Raw genomic sequence first — 25,223 nt, 5'->3', positions numbered from 1 at the left:
TGACGTCAAACTTGGCCTTTTAAGTCAACCTTAAGGAACCAAGTGTTCCGATATCAACCCAAACTCTTCCAAATTCGGAAGTACCCATCCTCCCAAGTCATAAATCAGTAAAAGCAAGTACGGGAAATCTTATTTAGGGGAACGGGGTTCAGAAAAGAAAACGACCAATCGGATCGTTACAACTGAAATCTGAGACTTTTGATTAAGAATGAAGGAGCACTTATCATTCCATCCAATATTTTGGTGGTCATTTTTAACAATGAAAGTGACTATTAAGGAGTACTCCATTAGTAGGGGTGTACAAAGAAAACCGACAAACCGCATCAACCCAATAATCCGAGTCAAACCAATAAAAAAACCCGACTATGGTTTGGTTTGATTTGGTTTGGTATTGGAAAAAAAAAATCCGACCATAATTGGTTTGGTTTGGTTTTAACTAAAGAAAGTCAAACCGAAATCAAACCAACCCGACATTACATATATAGAAATTTTAGATATATTTAATATATATAAATATACTTATTGTGATGTAATTTATAAACATATCTTAAAAGATTTCATAATTTTATCTTTTGAGGTATTATTTCAAGGTTGGACTTAGAACTTTTGAATGTTCCAATAAGTTTTATAGTCATTAACATTAGTAAATTAAATAGTGCTAACAAAAGCCCAAACCAAAATCAAATCAATACTAATACTAACAAAAGACATTCAATTCAATACTACGAACGGGAATGTATTGAATATTTTTTTTTGTTTTGCAATAATTTAGACAAAAATGCATAACCTATTTTTATTTTTTCTTTAGCGTTTAGTCATGTAATTAATACTTCCTTATTAGTCTACTTATTTTAGCATGACTTAGTACTTTTAGATTATGTTAATTTTTATTATGGCTTTTTAATTAGCAATATTTATATTACATAATTTTATTGTCTTTATTGTTGAATATTTTAGGATAATGCTATGACATATCTCATATTTTGTATTATTTTCTTGGAAATTACTTTATATAGTTGTATCTTACTAGGACTAAAGAAATATTTTGAGCACAATTTATATATTTTGTTTTACGAAGATTTTACTGGAAAAAAACCCGAAAAAACCCAACTAACCCGAAAATCTGAGAAAACCCGAGAAAAATCGAGAGTGAAAACCCCGAGTTTTATTGATTTGGTTTGGTCTTTAGATTTAATAACCCGACATAATTGGTTTGGTTTGGTAATTGTAAAATCCGAACCAACCGACCTTTGTACGCCCCTATCCATTAGCTATCATATTCAAAGTTATCTATTCCTTTTTTTTTTTCCTTTTTTTGTTTGAAAGTGTTTCACCTTTTAAAGCCGTTTGAAGATGACCAAAAACCAAAGCCTTTAACTTAACTTTCAAAAAAAGTATTTTTGTCTTATCTTTGCTTTTATGATAGTTGACTAAAATTTCTGATATTGAAGGTGAAAATTATTAGGTTATTATACTTTTCCTTTAATCCGATATCTTTTATTTTTATTTTCAGAGCATATATTTGTCTTTTAAAATTGATCAATTAATTCTTGAGAAACTGAATACTGTAAGATTTTAGTAGTTAAAGGGGCAAAAAGCACGAATGAAGTTACGTACTCCCCTCCTCCTCTCTAATTTTTTATCCCAAAAAATAAAAAATAAAAAAAATGGAAGCAAAAAGCAAAAAGAAAAGGACATCCGCAATGGAGATGGGATATATGTCATTTTCTATCATAAAATAGGATTAAAGAAAACATCTATCTTCAATCTTTGATTTTCGTCCACAAATAAAGATAATTGCTTGAATTTAATTATACACCCTATTTGTTCGTATATACGTAAAGAATGTACTCCACCTCTTCTTTATGTTTTCCTTCTAATTATCTAATTTTTCCTCATCCATACATCATATATTTGCTAGTAAATAATAAGAAGTGGGAAAATAAAAGAATATTCGTTTCGAAGAGACAATTCATCTTCTTTTATAGCTGCAGAAAAAACTACACATTTATATCATCTGTTTTCTGTCGAGAATTATTAAGCATTTGGTGTTGAGTTTCTTCTTCCTTCTTAGTAACAAATGAACAGAAATAGAACCAAACTCAGTTAAATGCATAAATAAAATATCGGTATAAGGTTACAGTATTTAGGGGTGTTCATAGTTCGGTTTGGATCGGGTTTTTCCTAAAAAGAAATTATACCAAGTAAGTCGGTTTTTCAAAAATTAAAATCAAACCAAACCAATTAAATCGGTTTTTTCTTGATTTGGTTTATATCGGGTTTTGTCGGTTTTGTCGGTTTTTTCTTAAATATAAGACATACACTACCAAACACGTATTCCGGAGACCACATTTTCAACGTAACACTATCAAATCAATTGCCCTTTGAGAAATTAATTATTTACCAAGATATATTGATGATAATAGAATCAAATAGTGATGAACATGGGCGAAACTACTTTGGTTGAAGGGTAAAATTATACTACATATAAGATAAAATATTACTTGTTATTGATTAAAAACAGACTTTGAACACTCTTGCATAGCCCACTGGCAAAGGGTGTTCAAAATTTGAACACCCTTATTGAATTTCCTGGTTTCGCCACTGGTGATGAATAATTTATGGAATCAACTAAAAATATATTATTCTTAACACGAAATGGATTCTTACACTTAACATAAGAAAACTACCAATCAAACTAGAATGTAAAAGTAAAGAACTATATTAAAAGTGCAAACTATTAACATTTACCATTAAATTTTTGAAATTTTGTATAAAAATATACATACATATATATATATATATATATATATATATATATATATATATATATATATGTAATAATAAATTTGAAATAGTTACTCCTATAGTCGGTTTGGTTCGTTTCTTTCTTATTAAAACCAAAACCAAACCAAATTTGATCGGTTTTTAAAATTCAAAACCAAAACCAAACCAAACCAAACCAAAAAATATCGATATTTTTGATCGGTTTGATTTGGTTTTCGATTTGGTTCGATTTTCGGATTTTTATGAACAACCCTAACAGTATTCATTTGAATCAATTCTTCAAATAGATAGCGAGTTTTTCCATACTTGGTTACAAGATTTGAGCAATTAAAGAAAAAATCTTTTGCCAAAACACAATAAAGGTTTGGACTCAGTAGCATACTGGCTGAGACGAAATTTGAAGGTAAGTCATTTATAGGAATCTTTACGCAAATAGCCGGCCGAATTTATTTGTTTTTTCTTAATCGATACACATAGATTATACACTGATTTTACATTATTATCTTTTCATTGAATAAACTGATTATGCGTGGTACACAAAATATAAGACATAAAAAAATGATAGAGCTCAGATGCGCTATTGTTTGGTCCTAAATTCAGACAAGTGCAGAGACCCTTTTTACCGCATGGAGCGCTAGAAATTCTTCACAGCCCTAATACACCAGCCGGGAATCGAACACGAGTCTGTACCATAGACTGATACTATTCTACCACTAGACCACTGATGTTTGTTGAATGTTGTAGGAGATTAATTAGAATTAATTAAGTAGAGTTTTCATTCCCTCAGCCAGCCAGTATTGCTAGGACTCTCGTATAAAAAGAATGCCTCCTCCCACATGAAGGGGGTGAATTTCTGATCTAATTCAACATAGTCTTATTCTTCTAATAGATAAGTCTAATCATTATGCGGAAAGAACTGAAATATCTACTAAAACTCAGCATCAACACACACACACACACACATATATATATATATATAACTGAAAACTGATGCTCTTCATGAAAAGGAAAATTTGCAAATCAGAGAAAGAACAACTTTCAAAACCCGATAGTTATAAGCCAAAAGCTCTAAGGAAGTACTAAATATCTCTATTAGAAACAAAATCAAAGGTTTTATTCCTCAAAACAAACATTATTATAAATCAGCTCAAATAAAGGGAGCACCTAATGAACATGCCGCAAACAGAACATAGACGAAGAAAGGTGAAACGCAGTAGAATATGAAACTTCTTCTTACGTGCATGTGCTCGCATGTCCTTTCTGATTATGTCAACAATTAATGTCCTACAACATTCAACAAGCACTAGTGGTCTAGTGGTAGAATAGTACCCTGCCACGGTACAGACCCGGGTTCGATTCCCGGCTGGTGCATTTAGAGCTGTGAAGAATTTATTGCGCTCCATGCGGTGAAAAGGGTCTCCGCACTTGTCCGAATTTTCAGGACGATACAACAGCGCATCTGAGCTCTATCAACTTTTTTGTATTTTTGTTAGGGCTGCAAATGGGGTGGGGCAGGGCAGGGCAAATTTTTTTGAAATGCTAAACGGTCCCTTTATTTTTCATTTTACAGTATGTTATTTGTTTTTTACTTTTTCAACTTTTATTGAAACATTTAAAATTGATATGTATTAGTAACCATTCTGGTACATATCCTATATATGATCAATTAACAGCAACTTTTGTTTCTGGTTTTCATATTCATGGTTTTTGACGTAGTTATTTCTGAACGTCGTTTATCAACTAGATTTACTCAAAAAATAACTTCATCAGCTTGTTCGTTTCTCATAGGAAATAACAAAATATTTTGGGAACTAGAAGTATCTGTAGGCCTCTGCTTCAATGTACTTTGAGAAATATGCATATCATCCTTGATTTGTCGTCAGCTCGTTTCGCTCTTTTCTTATGTATAACATTTGTACATAGCTAGGCCTCAGGCTACCCAATTACTCTCTATTGGAGCTAAGAGCTCACCTGCAACCTGCCCTGCCCCATTAAAATTTTTAAAAAATTAAATTTTGCCTTGCCCTGCCCCGCCCCACCCCGTCCTATTTATTTTATCCCCTGCCCCGCCCCAATTGCCATTCCTAATTTTGGTGCAGTACAAAGCATTAGTTTCTTCCATGAAAAGATTGTGTGGCATATAGTATTGATTCACATTTCTAGAGGCCATTCTACCTTATTTATTCCTTTGTTTTCAGCTTTTTCTATTTTATGTTTTACTGGTAGTTAGAAGTATCCGAAAGAGTTCCACATCTCAAATTAGTTCGGGCTGTCGCCATTGCCAATCCGATGAATTCATGACATACGTTTTACATACTTTACCTGAATTTTGGAAAGAAAAAAAAAAAGAAGAAGACTAGATCATTCATTTTCAAATTTTAGTTGAGTTGATTATAGATTGGCAAATGGTCAGTAAAAGCAATGATAATATAAACGAATAATTCTTCACTCATCATAGAATTTTAGTATAACTCCTTTATTTGCCTCTGTACAGATGTTTATTTTTGCGGGGAAAAGGGCCAAATTTGACCCTCTACTATGAGAAAATGATCACTGTTATCCTTCATTATACATATCTATACAAAAATATCCATGCCGTTATCCAAATGGTTCAAATATACCCCTTCTTTGTTAAGTTTGTCCAAGATACACTCTCAATCTTATGTGACTAATATTTTGATAAAGTGGACACCACGTGGCATGCTACCTCATCTTTCCCAACCCATTTTTCCCCTTCCCTCAACTTCGTCTTCTTCCACTTGCAATTCACTATAGTGAAGTAGTACGACACATTTTCTTTGCATATGGATCTTTTCTAACTTTAACTGGCATATACTTTTAGCACTAAATTCAGGATATTTCACTAGCTCCAAAACTTTATCAAACATCAGGTAGTAGGAAGTTATATTGCGCTTGGGCGAAATTGGGGTCCTTTATGACAAAGGGCTACTATTCAATGGATAAGATTTACAACTTCTTATAAATGACATAAGACCAGCAGATAGTAAATCGGAGAGTAAATAATGAATTGCAATATTCATAATTTCAAACAGCATTAAAACTTAAGCAATTGAAGAATATATAGTTTTTAAATTAATGCTCTATGCTTTTTACGCGTCAACCAAAATGTATAAAAGATTCATGTGGGGTTTATTAGCCGGCAAAAGTGTTGATGTTGGTACTACATAAACATATTATAATTCAGAACATTTGTAGTTATAGTAAATCATAGAAAAGTAGCTAGAGTATTTAGCCAATAAAGAAGAGGCTAACTATAATATACATACATGCCATTTTTGGTAGAAGAACAACAACTATACTATGCTGCAACTAAACTAATTGGGTCATTAAATTTTTGGAAGGAAGCAAAAATATTTGATCAAGAAGATGGAAACAGCAGGTTAATGGGCATCCTTAAAATCTGACCATCTTCGAACGCTCTATTATTAAGCTTTTGTTGGCACCATTTTCGGATGAGAGATGGAGGGGGAGGAAGTGCTAGTGGTAGAAGAAGAGGGGAGGGGGTAAAATGGGTTGGGGAAGGTGAGGTGGCATGCCACTGGTGTCCACCTCACCAAAATATCAAAGCCACATTGGATCAGATGTCCACATTGGATAGCCTTAACGGAAGAGGTATATTTGAGCCATTTGGGCAATGGTAGGATATTTTTTGTGCGAACAGTATAACGGAAAATAAAAGTGATCCTTTTTCTCATAGTAGAGGGACAAATTTGACCCTTTTACCTTTTAGTAGTGTTAAATTTTATACTTCGTTCACTCATATGATTCTTCACTCTATCACAGTTCTTTTTCTTTTCTTTTCTTTTTTTGGATAAAAGAACAAATTCCATTTTAAGCCCTTCACCTTTTGAATGGGACAACAACAAACCCCTAGATCTAGTTTTTGATTCAAGATCAAGGGGTTTATGACTCAATTCAAAAGGTGAAGAAGGTATTGTTTCTCAATCCCAAAAGGTAAAGGGTTAAATGAAATTTTCTCCTGATGAAATTTTCTCAATGTAGACATACTGCCCAAATTTCTCAGACGTTTAGTTCTGACTGTCTTCGGAACAAACCTGGCAGAAATTTTTTCAACGGATCATAACAATCCAAAGTAAAAAGGCTAATATAAATTGATACAAAAATAACTCCCAATGAGAAAATTAATACAGGATTACCATAGATCCAGAAGACTAATGTTACCTTTCCTCAACATAAATTAAAAATACAGAAAAAATTTCATATCAGTAAAACAAAATCACCTTAAGTTACACTTACCGCCTTTTCTTTTGAGACTTTGGAGGCTTAAGAACACTCCAGTCCAGTCTATGTGGCTTCTGGGAACTTCGACTACTACTAGGTGACGACTCTGGATTGCCAAGAACTCTCTTATGTGATTTGTTTGGATACTGCGCCTCAGAGGATGTATCATCTTGCTTCCTTTTAAGATCTTCGTTAGGAGAATGACGCGAGTCATCCACATGAGAGTTCTCCAGCCCACATTGTGATGTTCCATTTTCTCTGTGGCAACAAATAGTAGTTATGAGCAGAGAGAATTTCAGTCATTCCATGGCTTAGCAACTCAAACATCTTTGGTATAAATAACAATTGAACTCATCACAAAACGACTTGAAAGACATTATGGGGCTCACAAATTTTTGAAATGCACCTAATCTAACGTAAAGTATACAATAATCAAGAAATCCAATGCAATCATGGGGACAAAATATGCCACCCTAGCTTTACATATAGGGATGGCAATGGGGCGGGGGGGTGCGGGGCAAGGCGGGTTAAAATAATTTTTAAAATTTTTAAAGCGGGGCGGGGCGGGTTGCTGGTTTAGTGCGGGGCAACTTTGAATTTTATCTTTTTTGAAACAAAGCAATCGTTTCAACTACAATTTCACATTCTTCTTCACTAGCACGAATACTATTTTGATTTATAATTAACCAATTTGCATAAGTCTCACCAAAATGATATTAGATAAGTCAAGATATCGTATTAGTAATAGGAAATGATAGTAACTCATTTATTTTGGAAGATCAACGTTCTCTCAGTTTTATGTTTATGTGATTCTATTAAACTCTCCATTTTATAAAATAATAAAATATCAAACTAATTTGTCTTAGAAAAAAATTAAAGAAAAAAAGAAGAAAAATTAAGCGGGGCGGGGCAGGTTGAAAACTGAAAAAATAACTATGCGGGCGGGGGCGGGTTGAAATTTTTGTGGGTTTTGCCAAAGCCGCCCCGCACCCGCCCCGCCCCATTGCCATCCCTATTTACATCTCTTAGTTTCCCTATCTTAATTCACCATTTTTGTTTATAAGCGGTGTGAGCACGTGATTTTTGCTTCACGGAAAACTACTCCAAAAGAAATCGAAAAAATAAAACAAGTTACCTTCGGGTACAATTTTGAGAATTTGCGTGACATTTCGATAATTGTTCTGTCCGTAAATGCTCACCTTGCTATAGTTAAAAATACAAAAATACATGTTGCATGCATTTAGGAATGACATTCATGCCCCATGCGACAAATGGCCATGGCGCTGACATTGTATGCAATTCTATCGGCGGAGAATGAATCAAATCTCCGTGTATCTGACATTGATGGCATTTCCGCACGAAACTGATACAATCACGCTCCATAGTGAGCCAATAATACCCTGCTCGAAGAATCTTCTTCGCCAATACATATCCGCTCATATGTGGCCCACAAACTCCAGCATGTACCTCTGTCATAACTGTTGTGGCTTGACTAGCATCTATACATCTCAGCAATCCCAAATCTGGGGTTCTTTTGTACAACACTCCTCCACTGAGGAAGAATCCACTTGACAATCGCCGAATAGCTCTTTTTTGATCTCCGGTGGCCTGCTCCGGGTATATCCCCATCCTGAGGTACCCCTTGACGTCATGAAACCATGGCTCGCCATCCACTTCTTCTTCTATCATGTTGCAATAGGCATGCTGATCACGAACCTGGATGTGCAACGGGTCAACATGAATTTTGTCTGGGTGGTGCAACATCGATGCTAAAGTGGCTAAAGCATTGGCAACCTCATTGTGAACTCTCGGGATGTGTCTGAACTCCACTGATCGAAATCGCTTGCTCAGATCGTGCAAACATTGTCGATATGGTATGAGCTTCAAATCCCGTGTTTCCCATTCACCCTGAATCTGATGCACCAGGAGGTCCGAGTCTCCCAAGACCAAAACGTCCTGGACATCCATGTCTGCAGCTAGTCGCAAACCCAAAATGCATGCCTCATACTCAGCCATGTTGTTGGTACAATAGAAACGCAGCTGGGCTGTAACAGGATAATGGCGTCCTGTTTCAGAAATAAGTACCGCTCCTATTCCAACGCCCTTCGCATTTGCGGCGGCGGGCTCCTGACTCCAACAATTTTAAAATAATTCAGCCTTCATTCTCCAGGCGGGCTCCTGACTTCAACAACTTCTTCCTTCAAAACTGGTGTTTTATTCCTCTGAAAACTGCTGGGGATAACACCGATATTTTATTTCACCAATATGTCATTTTCCTTCTTCAAAGACTATTTCCTTTAAAGTTGGTGCTTTCGCTTCCCTGAAACCTGCCGGGAATAACACTGCTGGGGAATTATCTTCCTCCTTTTAACAATGGTGGGGATGATATTGATTTAAAGGTCATTGTTTTTACAACTTTGGGATATCTTGCTTCTTCCAAGATTGCTTTTCTTATAAAACTTGTATCTCCCTTCTTGTATACCGCTGGGGATTATGCTTTCTTCAAAACTTGTGTTATCTTCTCTCTTTCCCAAATGGCTATCTGATTTCAAGAAAATTTTCGTAATGAGAGAAAATTTTCTACCCCAGTTTAATAATCCTCTTTGCGACCCTGTCTTCCTGTGGTCAATAATATTTCTTTTTCCTGCTTTAAATCAAAGAAAAATTTGTTAGTTTAAAACGTGGTGAGTGGTCGTGCCACTTCTGCTGGGGATGGTTTTTCCCTTTTTCTTTTCCCTGCTTTGCTACAAAACTTGTTGGGGATGATATTCCTGCTGGGGATGGTTTTTTCTTTTCTCTTCCTTCCCCGCTCTGTGTTGTCCGACCATTGTGGAACTTGGTCGAGAATCTGTCGGAGTTGTTCCTGTATCTCGCAAATCTGTTGGGGATCCTCATAACCTTTTAACTGTTGCTTTTCCGTTTTTTTCTCCAACGTCCCCGGGAAATTTGATCCTCTTGGGATCTAGACTCATTCATCATTTGGTCTTGCGACCAACTTCTTTTTGCTTTGTCGCCTTATCTTTGGCCTGTCCTATTCGTATTTTGCTTTGCGCCATTTTGGCAACTGGTAGTATTTGCCCCCCGAAATACAGACTCCACACTATTAACATTGTTTGATATGAAAAGAGAACAAAGGGGTAGACAACAGACTCTTAAAACAAACAAGTGCAGACTTGAACTAGGGATACATTAAAGCCTTGAATTTTGGTGCCCGCGAGGCATCGTTCGGCCTTTCTGCGGGTTTTGGTGTCAGGCCTCTTTGCAAGCTTTTTAATTCCTCTATGATCCGGTGGACATAACCTATGACTGAGGCAAAAAGGATATCACGGGGCATTTCTTCACATGCTAGGCACTTCGTGGTGATGTAGCGCCCAATCTCATTGATACTACCCCTGATTCTATCCCTTTCTATGCACAACTGTTCTATTCGTTGATTCTTTAGTCCCAATACTCGAGTGTTGTCAATGAGCTGATCTTGGAACCTCTCCATTTGTTCTTCCATTCGGGCTATTGAATCATAGCAGCGTTCCCTGTCTGTTCTAGCATCTCGGGCTTGGTTAAGGACCCGATCACTGAGAGTGGAATTTATTTCTCTTAATATTGTAACGCTCCCTTCATAATCCCTTCTCACTTGCCATAGGTGCTTTTTTCGCGCTGCTGTACCTTTTGCCCATCTAGCCCGTATTCTTGCTATGCTAGCCTTGGATCTTTCCAAGTCTTTTCGGCTTTCAGCGACCTGATTCCTTAACCCTGCTATCAACCTTTTATCGGCCCGGCTTCTCCGTTGGTTGTCGGCATCCATTTTCATCTTCCGGATCTGAGCTTTGAGGATCTCGCTTTCTCTGGCTAGTTTGTTCTTTTCTCCTTCGTCGACAGCAACCTGCACTTTGTTCTCAAATTTCAGATCCTTAATCTGTTGTTTCAGCTTGCCTATTTCGGCAAGATATTCCCGCTCTTTGGCCAACCAGTCCCAATGCTCTTGTGAGGACTTGGCAAATTCTTGAAGATGAGGTCTTTTAGCCGGCCTCCCAGACGACATTTCCCCTTTGTACCAAGCCTGATATCCGGGTGAAACTTCCCCTCTTGCCTGATTCGGTACACAAGTATTTGCCTCTAAGTATTGACATTGGCTCCAAATCTGGCGAACCCTTGCTTCAGGAAATTGGCCATCGGAACTGATCTCAATCACCTGGATGCTTAGATCCTCATCTTTCGGCACTATCTGACACCTCCCAAGTTGCCTCAAAACCCGATACGGCACATAAGGTTGAATGCTTTTAAGTCCCATCAAGAGAAAATGGGGCCTAGCTGCTGGCACGTATATGACTTCGTCGATCGGTAACCATCCCAGTGTCCACTGTATTTGACTGGCGTTGAGGGTCCTGAAATATGAGGTCCATGTCGAGACTCCTTCAGGTAGGCGGACCTCATTAATTCTGGTGTAGAATGCAAGTCTTTTCAGAAGATCCATGGCTCAGGAACTGGGCTCGGTGACATAGGTGTTCGGTCATCCACATTTGCAATAACAAGTTACACCCTTCGAAAAATTTACCTCCGGCTTTGCAGGCTGTGAGAGCTCGGAACATATCAGATACAATCATGGGCGCCAGCGTGCTATCCTTTTGAGTGAGCAAAGTACTGACGACCCCAGCTATCTTTATGTCAATATTCCCGTCTTTTCTTGGGAACACTAAAAGCCCCAAGAAGGTTATCATGAAAGCAACCCGTCTATGTTCATCCCACTTTCGACGGTTACTTTTGCTACACAACTTGTTTTCTGGCTTGTCGAATCCTCCTATGTGGCCGTATCTTTGATATATGAAGCTCAGAGTGCAAAAACCTTTTGCCAAGTCGGGGTTATGGATTGTTCTGACTATCTTTAATGAGTCCAAAAACCGGTGCACCGCTACGGCTCTTGGAGCAACCAGGTATTTATGCCTCAACGGAACTTCAGCACTGCCAATGTATCCTGCTATTTCCTCTAAAGTTGGGGTGAGTTCAAAGTCCGAGAAGTGGAAGACATTGTGCGCAGGGTCCCAGTAAGGGACCAGTGCCCTTATAATATCCCCTCGAGGCCTGATATCCAACAAACTCGTGAGACCTTTCAGATGTTTCTTGATTTCGTCATGCCCTTCTTTGCCTAAATCATTCCACCATAGCCGCAACTGGAGGGGATTTTATTCATGATTGAAAAAGGTTCAATTTGAGTCGTGTTCATTCTGCACATTTATTAATAAGATTAAACAAAAGAAAATTTATTTGACTAAAAACGATTTGATCATTTTTCCAAAAAAAACAGATCTTCCGAACACGACCTTTCAGCACTTCAGGGACGAAGATTTTAAGGTTGTGCGAGTTAATCAATCAATAATAATAAAAAATGACAGAAGTGGCCGTTTATACAAAGTCAACCAAAATACAGCAGCTATAACCAATTCCTAATCAAATTCAATCAACAAATTCAACCTTAAATTTGATTGGGTGAGGCTCATCTCATTTATTTTAACAGGATAATCCTAAAGTGCCTACATTTTTTCTATTAAATTTGTCTCTACAAAATGAAAGAGAAAATGTCCTAATTTATTTACATGCTTACGAGTTGTTATAGTTGGGTTCCGAATATGATTCGTAAAATCTGAAAATGATGCAAGCAGGGCAGTCCGTTGCCAATTCGGGCCCAGACCCAATGTGTATGGTACAAACTGGACTCGGGTCATCTCATTCACATGTTACTACCTAATTACATTATACTAGGCATGCTCACAGTTTGTCAAATTAAAAAAAACTTGGCAATCTAATTTTAATCCTAAACCGTTTTACATGCTGAAATTAACAAATAGTATTTAGCTAAACAATATTCCTACAAGTTCCGACAATTTGGGATTTGGTAATGGGGAAAGGTTCGTCTCTTGCTGCGAAGAAGCCAGAGACAGCCAAGGCAGTGCTGCAGGGAGTATCAAGCACACCAATGTTGGTGGTAAAGGGGGCCCACGTAGAACCAGTTGTTATCAGACCAGTCATGCAGTTGCCGGTAACAAGTGAGAAAGTTGTGTCGTGGAGCTACAGTCAAGTGACAGTGATGCATAAGGGAAAGGAGGTGGTGGAAGAAGTATGCGAAACTCAGGGACTAACTTGTTCGGGAAGATGTTTTGTTCCCGCAGAATTGAGAAGGGTCAATCCTGTAACAATAAAGAAGCCCGTAACGGAGGAAGAAGCAGAGGAGTTTTTAAAAAAGATGAAGGCACAGGACTACTCAATTATAGAGCAGTTGAGGAAGACCCCGGCCCAGATTTCGTTGCTATCTTTGTTAATCCATTCAAGCGATCATTGTCAGGCCTTAATGAAGATTCTGAACGAAGCCTATGTCCCGGACAAGCTCTCAGTGAACCATTTGGAGAAAATAGCGCACAAAATCTTCGAAGTAAACCGAGTGACATTCTCTGACGATGAGTTACCGATAGAGGGTACTGAACACAACAGAGCACTCTACCTGACGGTAAAATGCGAAGAATCGGTGGTCACTCGAGCACTAATTGATAATGGGTCAAGTGCCAATATCTGTCCTTTGGCCACTCTGAACAAACTAAAGGTTGCTGATGATAGGATCCACAAGAACAGCGTCTGCGTCCGAGGTTTTGATGGGGGCGGTACTGACACAGTGGGTGATATCGTACTGGAATTAACCATTGGTCCAGTCGAGTTCACCATGGAATTTCAAGTGATAGAGATGTGGAGGTGTCGTACAATCTTTTGTTGGGACGACCCTGGATCCACGCAGCTAAAGCAGTGCCTTCTACACTGCATCAAATGGTCAAATTTGAATGGGATAGACAAGAGATTGTGGTACACGGGGATGATGGCACACATGCCGTCAGTGATGCTATTGTGCCCTTCATAGAAACCGACGATGACAAGGGCCCATGGGTTTATCAAGTTTTCGACGCAGTCTCAGTAGACAAAATTCCTGAGGGTGGGGGCCTTCCACTTCCCAGAATCACGGCTGCAACCGGGAATGCCTAACACCTTCTCCTAGGTTAACAGAATTCCTTATCCGGATTTCTGGTGCGCAAACTGTTAAACAGAGTCAATATTTTCCTCGATTCGGGATTCAACCGGTGACTTGGGACACCATAAATCTCCCAAGTGGCGACTCTGAAATAAATAAATAAATCCCGTTTCGATTGTCCTTTAATTGGAAAAAACTCCCTTCCGCGACCCTTTGCAGGCGGCGCGGGCAAAAAAGGAGGTGTGACAAGCGGTATTAATCCTTTTACATTTAATCATAGTTTATTTATTTTGATTGCGTATAATCATAATTCATTTATGCAATCTTTAATACTTTATCGTAGGGATCTTATACACATATCGCCTATTATCTTCTTTTTAGAAATACAATATATCGCCTATTATCATCTCTACGTAACAAAAATCCACTAAGAAGGAATTTTCAACATATTCGGCCAAAGATATACCAGGAGAAAATAATGTTATCTTCTACTGATGAAACAGATGTGAAAAGATAAAGTCAAGATGGTATATAGTAGAAGTAATGGGCCATAATGCTCATCGTATAACAACAATGGATAGAGTACACAAGTTATTATGAGAACTTTAAGCATCAAACACTGACCTTTTCGAATTTATTTCACTCGTCTCTGAAGAACAAGCAGCAGAACCTTCAGAATGTGGTTTTGACGCTTCTTCTCTTAATTTCTACCAAGACAAGGCTTTGGTGAGACAGGATAACAACCCACAGGAGAATAGGAACTGAACAGTCTTTTCAGAAAGTATACATCATGTAAACCTTATACTCACATCAATAGAAGGATTAAAACACTGAAAAGACATCCGACCCCTTGTAGTCCCAGGGTGGGGATCCCCTTCCATAATGACAACACTGCATTCGAAAAGGCAATAAAGAAAAATCAGAGGAAAATGTAAATGTGTATAAAACAAAGGTAAATATGAAAATAATGCAAGAAACAAGCATCTTTGAGTGGGAACAAACCTAGTACTACAGGAGATCTGAACATATAATTACTCCTTCCATTATAATAAAAATCGCCAATCTATAAATGAATTTACGATGAACTATTTGTTGCAGCGGACACAGTAGTCGATATATAATTTGAACCACAACATATAGCGTCACCGGTACGTGAAATAGATTCCACACTGCGCTTCAAATTTTTAAAAATGGAAATCCTAAAATATTACTTTTTTGCACTCGGCTCAACATCGCTGAGGTAATATTAAGTTACTAGCATCCAATATACCTGTCAATAAGGATAAATATAATATATAGCCAACCCCGACTTGTTTGGGACAGAAATTTACTAGAAGTTGTTGTTGTTGTAACATCCAATATACCCTTTATAAAATATCTAAACTCTAGCGGAAGAAAAAATTAGTTTACACAAATTTTATTTGATCTAAATGCCTAAAACCCATCTACGAGAAAAAGTTATACAAAGTCAAGCTTTGTCAACATGTCAAAGATCATAGTTGATAGTTGAGCAGTCTAAACATTATACATCTTCTATTCTAGTGCTAGTGCTATTTGAGCACTGCAAAGAAAGAAATACTTCATAGGTTGGAGAAAGAAAAGGAATACTTCATATCATAATTAACCAGTTAAAGTAAACTCAGTTACTCCTTTTGTGTGCCCTTTAACAGGTAGTATTCAGGAACAGCCTAAATCTGGGCAGCAAACTTGATACTCGCCAGAAGGAAAAATCTAGTTTCAGTGGTATTAAACTTGGTCCAGCTTTAAACTAAATCCAAATTAGACAAAGTCCAAGGAAAATGTAAATTGTAATAGTCCTGAGTTAACATTGATCTCAAAACAAAAAATTGGTGTATACTCATACGTTGCACCACAACATTATTTGTAATAAATCACCACTTCCATCATGTGTCGAAGATGCCATTTCACTAGTTAATCCCTTTCATTACATTTAACCAATTGTAATTCTTGATTACAATAGTTGAAGCATTTGCACAGAATCAGAATAACTAGGAAAGAAGTATATTATCATATCAAGAAATGAGCAAGATGAATTTGCCAAAAATTCTAAGGCAGCCGCATAAAGAGGCAAAGGCTCCCATTTAAAGGAGCTTCTTGAAGTGAGAATAATAATATCAGCTAAGTAAGTTCTTTTCTTATCCAGACCTCTTTCTTCTCTCTATATTCTTTATTGTCATATCAAATTCCTCATATCTTAAAGGCAGCGATTTTCAACACAGAACGATTCCTGATAAAAAGATTTCCAACAGTAGATAGTGTATTGTAGGAGTATAAATCTGGTTATATTATCATAGTGCGATGTATATAATCTTTGAAGGGGAGCCTTGGCGTAACTAGTAAAGTTGCTGACATGTGACCAGGAAGTCACGGGTTCGAGCCGTGGAAACACTCTCTTGCAGAAATGCAGGGTAAGGCTGCGTACGATAGACCCATGTGGTCCGGCCTTCCCCGGACTCCGCGCCTAGCGGGAGCTTAGTGCACCGGGCTGCCCTTTTTTTTATGTATATAATCTTTTTTTATAACATAGAAATCCTCGAGGGACAGTGGCACATGGTTCGGAACTCGATGAATAATGGTCTGCCCATCTACCCTTCTTTTGTCTGTAGCAAGATCCAAACCTCTTATGTGCGCCTACTAAACTTCACATCACTTGTTGCACTATTACCACTAGACCAAAGCTCTTGGACCTACAAAGTATACAAATTTTAATACTACTCCAACTAAAAATACAACTCAAATCTCAATACTTTTTAATATCCCATGCTAATAGTTATCAAGCAAAATAACAAGAAGTATAATTGAAGAAAATGGTTACCATCTTTTGGGAGCACTAGAGGGAAAGGTTTCATCAGGTATCACTACTTCTTCTTCTTCTTCTTTCTTAGGCTTTTCATCTCTCAGAGCTGCCCTTTGCATAAACTGAAATTACAAAAACATTAAAAAAATCTTTAAATACTATAACTAGGCCTCAATCTCATATAATTGGAGTCAACTACATGAACGCTCAACATCCATTCCACTCTACATTGTTTTTGATAATCGAAAAATCCCCAAGGGCCAGTGGGGCACGGTTCAATACTCTGTAGACCAGTGGGCCCACCCCTCTAAAGTTTTCCATCTAAATACCAGCTTTAGTCTGAAGCAGGATTCGAACTTGTAACACGCCCCTTCACTCTAACCACTAGACCACAGCCCCGGTGGGTTGGGCTGTATCCATTCCCTCTATTCAGAGAATTTATCTAAGTTGGAATCTTTTTAAGCTAGCTATAAATCTATGGAGTTAGCAAAAACTTTCAAATAAAGCTAATATAATTACAAAACGTAATAGAACAAGTTGAGAAATATATGCAAGAACTAAAAAACCCTCAAAACCCAGCTTAAAATTTCCTACTTCGTTTAATTTTACAAACAAGATCAAAGGCACCAAATTGAAAAACCTGCAAATAAAGCCAATAATTTTTATTTAATTAACAAACAGATTAGAAAAAGGGACCAAATTGAAATCTCCTTTTTTACCTTCAAATTCCTCAAGGTACTGGATAATTCACGCTTTGCCATTCTGAATTTTAGGCACACCAAAACTGAACTTACTGTTATCACTAGCTAGCTGTTCTTCTACTTTTACGGCACGGTGACGGCGCCGGCGCCGGCGCCGGCGTCCAGCAAACTCGAAAGGGCTAAAAGAAGCTTGCTGAATCGCAAGAGGTTTTAGTCGGGCGTGAAGGGATTTTTAGTCAGTTGAAAATAACAGATTTGCCCTTAATTCCGACGGTATGAGTAGGGTTCGTAAATGGGCCTGCCCATGTTTCGATTGCACTCGCCACTTTTAAGCCCGTTATTTAAAATATATGGAGCATTTGCATCTATATTCGCTTTTTGTATCATATTTTAACTTGTGCCCGCTTTACAAAAAAAATTGTAAGCGTACCCGCTTTTTCGCACAACTTCAACACACGGGGCTGAAGTAGCAAAGGCAATCACGCAAAACTTCAGCATTCTAGTAGTCGGGCCTGAGTTTTTGTGTTGTAACTGGGAAACTACAACTCTAGAGCTGAAGTTTTTGTATTGTAACCGGGAAACTTCAACTCTAAAGCTGAAGTTTTTGTGTTGTAACTAGGAAACTTCACTGGGTATATTTGTTGATATAATCATCTTTGTGTCACGCCCCCAACCCCGGTCATGATGGCGCCCAACACACTGCTAGGCAAGCCCGACCATTCAGTAACATTATCCCAAATTTTTATTCAGATTATAGATAAATATCACAGAGAATTTACTAAGTCATTACATACAAGTGTATAATTAATAATAAAATCTGCGGAAGTTCAATTAAAATACCACACCATAGCCCAATAGAATCTGGTGTCACGAATATGAGCCTCTAATACAGAATATCCACCTATTACAAGTCTGTCTAGGAAAAATGCGGAATAAAAGATAGAGATAGAGGGGAGAGATCAAGGCTGCGAATTCCATGCAGCTACCTCAATACTCCCGGATACTGCTGTTCAGCTAAACAAATCCTCACTCAGCCTGTGGTGTACCTGGATCTGCACGCAAGATGCATGGAGTAATGTGAGTACTCTGACCCAGTGAGTAATAAACATAAATAAAGGCTGAGAATAAGAAATCATGGGAAAAAAATACCAAGTAAACTATAACTGGCAGTTTAGAACAACAAATAGTGAAGCAACAAGCCAATTAAATCAGAGTACCAAATACTGAGACAGGTATAACCAATAAAAATAAATGCATGAGTGCAATGCAATGCATATGATGGTACACTCTAGTACCCACTGCGACGTGCAGCCCGAGCCATCCATTTATTTATCGTCTATGGCGCTCACTGAGGGTGTGTACAGACTCCGGAGGGGCTCCTATAGCCCAAGCGCAATATCAAGTCATCTCGTGGCATCAAATCTAGGCCATCGGCCTCATATCAATCTCAGTATAATCAACCAGGCTTTCGGACTCAATATCAATGTACTCAACCAGGCTCTCGGCCTCAATATCAATGTACTCAACCAGGCTTTCGGCCTCAATATCAATGTAATACTGTTGCGGCGCGCAGCCCGATCCATGCTCAGTCCAGAAACCATCATAAGCCCCTTGAGCATTTGTAAAACAGTAGTTCTCAGCCCGAAATATCATTTAGAAATATCATTTAAGTTTTTAAATCTTAGAAAGATGGTTGAGTTTGCAAAACAGTATTTAAAACCTTGGACTGAGGTCAAATGATATGCAAAATATGCGAAAGCAGTGATATCAATCCCTGAAGGATTCAAATAATTGGCAAGAAGCCCAAATGTAACAATTAAATCTAAGTAAGGATGATTCTCAATTTAGTTCAAGTAGAAAACACGGTACAAACATCTCTCGGGACGGACCAAATCACAATCCCCAATGGTGCTCTACCCCACGCCCGTTATCCAGTGCACAAGTCACCTCAATATAGCGTTACGATGTGAAATTCCGGGGTTTCAAACCCTCAGGACATCATTTACATCAATTACTCACCTCGAACCGGCTAATTCTCTAGCTTGCGATGTCTTTGCCCCTTATTGACCTCTGAATGCCTCGAATCTAGCCATAACGATTCGATTCAGTTAATAAAAATTATAGAAATTAATTCCATATGGAATTCTACATTTTCCATAAAAAATTCGAAATTACACTCAAAATTTGCCCGTGGGGCCCACGTCTCAGAATCCAGCGAAACTCATAAAATCCGACAACCCATTCCGATACGAGTTCAACCATACCAAAATTATCAAATTCCGACAACAACTCGACCTCCAAATCTTAATTTTTTATTTTTGAAAAGTTTTGCAAAAATTCCAATTTCTTCCATTTAAATCCGAATTAAACGTGAATATAACCATGTATTTATGAAATATAATCACTTTCGTATATAGAACACTTACCCCAAATGTTTCCCTTGAAAAATCTGTTGAAAATCATTTTTCCCAAGCTCTACAATTGTCATAAATGAATAAAAATGGCTAATTCCCGAATATAAGCTGTTTTCTAGGCAAGTCGCATCTATGAAATGCGACTTGCACTTATTTCCAGCCAAAACAAAAGGCAATCCCAGCCTTCACTAAATCTATCATTACTTTCTGTACAAATATCGGAATGATGAATGGTTTAACTTTCTGTACTAGAATGCAAGGGCTACAACATGCATGTTTTGTAAATTTACAGATTCCTTATGTATTTTGAGATATAAGCTTCCGAAATAGGCTCCACGATTGCACAGTTGCTGTCCAAGACAGCTTCTGCAACAGAAAATTCCAGCAATCCTTTTATCCGATTTCCATTCCGTTAACCTTCCGAAATCCACCCGAGACCCTCGGGACCTTAACCAATTATACCAACATGTCCCAAAATACAATACGAACTTAGCTGTGCGATCAAATCGCCAAAATAACGTCATATACCACGAATTAAGCTTTAAAATCCAAGAATTCCTTCAAATTTCATAAAACATCAAATTTTCCATTTTGAGTCTAAAACACGTCAAACGACGTCCATTTTCAACCAAACTTTACAGAAAGTGCTTAAACCATATATAAGACCTGTACTGGGTGCCGGAACCAAAATACGGGCCCGATACCATCACTTTCTAATCAAATTTCATTTCCATTTTCCTTAAATATTTTTAGGAAGCAATTTTACTCAAAAATTCATTTCTCGGGCCTGGGACCTCGGAATTCGATGATTCTTGTTCTTATGAGTCACAAATAATAATAAGAATATAGACATTCAGTCAAAACTCAATTCGGAGCTTATTTGCTCAGTTCAATACCCATTTTGCTCGTTAAATAATTAACTCACTTTCGATCAAAAACCCGACCAAACCACGTCCGAATGACCTGAAATTTTGCACACATATCCCAAATCACCTAACGAAGCTACAGCAACTCTCGGAATTCCATTCCGACTCTCGGATCAAAATCTCACCTATCAACCGGAATTCGCCAAAATACTAACTTCGCCAATTCAAGCCTAATTCTACACCGGACCTCCAAAATTACTTCCGATCACACTCCTAAGTCACAAATCATCCCCCGAAGCTAACCGAATCATCGGGATTCAAATCCGAGTCCTCTAACACATAAGTCAACGTCCGGTTGACTTTTCCAAAACAAACCTTCTTTAAAGAGACTAAGTGTCTCATTTCCTACTAAAACCAATCCAAATCAACTCGTTCACACCCAACACTGATAATGAAGCATAAAGAAATAGGAAATGGGGAAAACGGGGCGGTAACTCATGAGACGACGGGTCGGATCGTCACATCCTCCCCAACTTAAATAAACGCTCGTCCTTAAGCATACCTAGAGTTGTCCTAGAAGCCAACCAATAGCTGAACGACTTTACCAAGAATATACTCGTGGGTGATCCCACACTACCCTATCTCGCATAGGTCCGATAACATAACATAGCTGAAATTTCACAATCCATCTAGTCCATAAACCATAGAACCACACTGCACCTTCCGAAATCATACACAAGATTAGAACTTCACATTCATACTCAAAATAAGCCCGAACCAGCTGTAATAACCCATACCTGCAACATCAGGTGCAATTATTTGATATACCCCATAACTCAAACACTCGAAACGATAATTTCTATTCACAGTAGTTGCACATAATAATCGAATATCGATAGGAAACCTCTTAACAACTAAAGCCTCATTCCAACACTTTCACATACTGCCAATGATAAAGGAAACACGCAATAAATCATAACCATTTCCTATGTCAACCATTCATGAAGTCATTTCTCTCCTGGTAATTACCATAGCAAATTTTGAACCGAACCTCAATATTTACCCATCACACATACTGAAATCGAATCCGTTCGCATTCATTAATGATTTCAACGATCTCTTCTAACCAAACACACTACTCAGGTGACATGACACATCAACACATACCTAAGCCACAACTTGCATAATACGTGCACCAATAAGAAACGGTCCGAACATACTCAATTCATGAAAATGACTCAACTGAGAGAGCTATACCTCAAACTCACCAGTACTGCCACAACACAAGGCTGAGACCCTGTCTCACATCATAGAAATAGGACATACAAATTTGACCCGCAATGTCATGTTTCCACACAGCTTTGCTGCAACACGCGTTCCTATCCAAATATTACTCCACAGGAAATACCTCAAGTCACTATGCTTGAAATCGACAACCATGCTCAATTGATGTTTGGAGCCAAAGCAAATCATTACACCCATGGTGAAACAAATAACACACACCACGCAAACCTGATAGAACATAACCAGTACGTTATTCACCGAGCAACACTCAATTACTCATCCCGCTCGACTTCTACTACTACAACTCCTATCGGAGCCAGACGATCCGGTGCCCGGCACCAAATTAATACCGAAATAAACAACCTCACCCGGCGACATGCCTAGCCATATGAAACTCATCTGAAAAGTCCCCCAACACCGGAACTGAATTAATGATAGCAACCTTTGCACTGACATCCATCACGAATGCCCAATTAAGAAAGCAATCTTTCCCAACCGTCCGCTAGTCCTTTGAAATATAAACCACTCTGCTAGAACATAATCCATTGCACTTCATCACTCAACCTGTGGCATTTTCGGTATTGCCCGTAGTGCAATAGTTCAGAATCACTCAACACTAAGACAACCAGTCTGAATTCTGACATCACATCCAAAATCTAACATACCAGCAAACAAAGATCCACTCGAGCCTCCAAATCCCGATTGCCGCTAAATGGTGCCGAATACACACGATCCACCACCACAACCTAGCCTGTACATGAGAACTCCCAGTCTCTAACTCTATATGGCACACAAATCATCATACCTGATTCCAGTTTCCACCGTGCGAATACATGCACACCTTTGATACCTAATCATTCCACGATAGATACTTAAAATTTCCCTGTGCTACCAAGCAAACCCGAATACCACCAGTGGACCCACCAAGAACATGCCACAATACTACCGAAATATCATTAGTTTAATCACCTTTTTCTGAGACATATACTCTCATCAAATCACTTCCAATTAGCAATACCATTTCCTTAATCATCTGAAGATCATTCACCCTAATCATCTGAAGCTCATTTCTCTAATCACCTAAAGCTGCCCGTACCGCTTAAGAATGTTATGAATTTCCATTCAGAACTGAACTGTAACCTTACACACGCAAATCTCAACCCTTCACAACATATCGCATATACCATACCATCCTAAGGTAACATGAGGACTTCACCTCCTTTCCGAACCATGAACGTTTACGTACTCAACTAGTCAAGAACTTCTATTGATCCCATCTAGAAAAAAAATCATTACACATTTCATGCTCTGCATGACATACATAAGTCTTGTTCAAATTCTTACAATACCGATACGACAGATGAGATCTGTATAAATTCATAACACCGCCGAATCAACAATTCATTGGGTCTATACTTCTGGCAAGAACTATTACCTCATTCTGAACCAAACAATGGTCTTAACCCCTTAATTTACTTCATATACTTAGATTGCACTAATATCGAATTCAATGATATCGTCTCACCCATTACGAACTGCTCAGGCAATAAGCCACCCCAGACATAATCAAAAGCCGCATATGATGCCCCAATATGCCAACAGGCTACCAATTCGAACGCGATACAAAAAAAGAAAATGAACTCTGGAAGGAATTACCAATCCCACACACTAATACGGACTTTCCTTAGAAAACAGGAAGCAAGGCATACAAAATAGCATATAGAAAACTATACTCAACATCACACTATTGCAAATTTCATACTTGGTTTATATCTTTAATCAATCAAGTGATCACATGCCACACTTATATAATCTTCCCATGGGACACACTCCCACAACCTACCACAACAATATCTGGAGCGTACATCCAAACTACTGGTCGCACTAACGCTAAAGAGCGATCAAGAATTATTAACCAGGACGCAAAACCCTTTTTACAAAACACCGATCTTAGATAACGCTGAAGACAATACCAACTTACCATAAACATCGAAACTTATCTCCTGCTCATCCGAGCTCATGACATCTTGTCAAAAAATTTCCTTCACTCGTGGCATTCTCGGCCCAATTTCCACAACCAGAACTGATTCACCAGCATGCATCAAATCGGAACTAACATAGTACATAACCGCACAATCCGCTAACCAATAGCAAGCTCCCCAACTTGGCTCGAAGCCATAGATCACAACATACTATACTCATAACCAATAGCATACTCATAACAGTATGCTTTTACCCACTTAATTAATGATATCTTAGTTAGCCACGTTGAGCTTGTATTCCTATTTCTTTGGCAACCACACTACAAGCTTGACCCCTTTTGTTTGAATTGTCTATCTGTTTGAACCTTTTACCTCTCGTGAGTACTTGAATTTGTATGAGCTTGTAAAAGCTAAGTGGAGGTATGGTCAGGATTTTGAGTGGAACTATTGAAAAAGGAGAAAGATGCATTGTTTGAAAAATTATGAGAGTCGCATGTAAGGAATTGGAGAAAAAGAAGAGGAAGAAAAATCAACCAAAACTTTGAAAATAAGAAGAAAAAAAGTGTGTATGTAGAAGAAAAGAGAAAAATTGATCCCTTGCTAGTGGTAGTTCTCCTCTTGTTTGTGCTTTAAAGATATGGGGAGCTTAATGTTGTGAAGGTTGGAGTTAGGTTCAAAATAAGTGTAGGGTTTACATGATGAAATTGTATGTATTAAAGTGCTTAGGGAGGTGTAGTCACTCTTATATCCAAATATATTCTACCCATCCCGCAGCCTACATTACAACCAATTAAAGTCCTACTTGATCCTTGACTGAATGAGCTAAATTAGTAGAGTATTACATTAAGGGCAAGCATATGGTACGTCTTCTGTGGCGCATGAATTTTATTTCTAAGAGTGAGTTAATTCTGTCTATCCAAAGTTCCTATTTGTTTGTAAATTTTATTGTGTGTGGAACTACTCTCTATTGTTTGTGTAAGGGCATATGATTTGCGAAAGTAAGGTAAAATCTTTAACCTATATGTTAGAGTAAGTGAGGAAGTTGTGAAAAATGTGCGGTACTTTTGAGTCGAGTCTTGAGGCCAGGATGTTATAATTTGGT

General features: G+C 38.0%; 1 protein-coding gene and 1 non-coding gene across 2 annotated transcripts; one reads left to right on the top strand and one right to left on the bottom strand.

Annotated features, from left to right (window-relative positions):
* The first annotated feature begins 4,087 nt into the window (after positions 1 to 4,087).
* On the top strand, positions 4,088 to 4,158 carry TRNAG-GCC (transfer RNA glycine (anticodon GCC)). The gene has a single exon. It is a non-coding gene; the product is annotated as a tRNA-Gly (tRNA).
* Positions 4,159 to 6,889: 2,731 nt separating this feature from the next.
* LOC107761226 (uncharacterized) lies at positions 6,890 to 17,831 on the bottom strand. The gene is made up of 5 exons (XM_075249228.1): positions 17,594 to 17,831; positions 16,893 to 16,996; positions 14,866 to 14,947; positions 14,681 to 14,763; positions 6,890 to 7,308 (listed from the first exon to the last, which is right to left on the bottom strand). Exons 1-5 carry the CDS (start codon positions 17,633 to 17,635, stop codon positions 7,062 to 7,064), a joined length of 558 nt encoding a protein of 185 aa, XP_075105329.1. The 5' UTR covers positions 17,636 to 17,831; the 3' UTR covers positions 6,890 to 7,061.
* Positions 17,832 to 25,223: the final 7,392 nt, after the last annotated feature.

This window comes from Nicotiana tabacum, chromosome 3 (assembly GCF_000715075.1).
Source record: "Nicotiana tabacum cultivar K326 chromosome 3, ASM71507v2, whole genome shotgun sequence".
Taxonomy (NCBI): Eukaryota; Viridiplantae; Streptophyta; class Magnoliopsida; order Solanales; family Solanaceae; genus Nicotiana; species Nicotiana tabacum.
The sequence above is the reverse complement of the archived record's forward strand: the minus strand, read 5'-3'. Positions and strand labels throughout refer to the sequence as shown.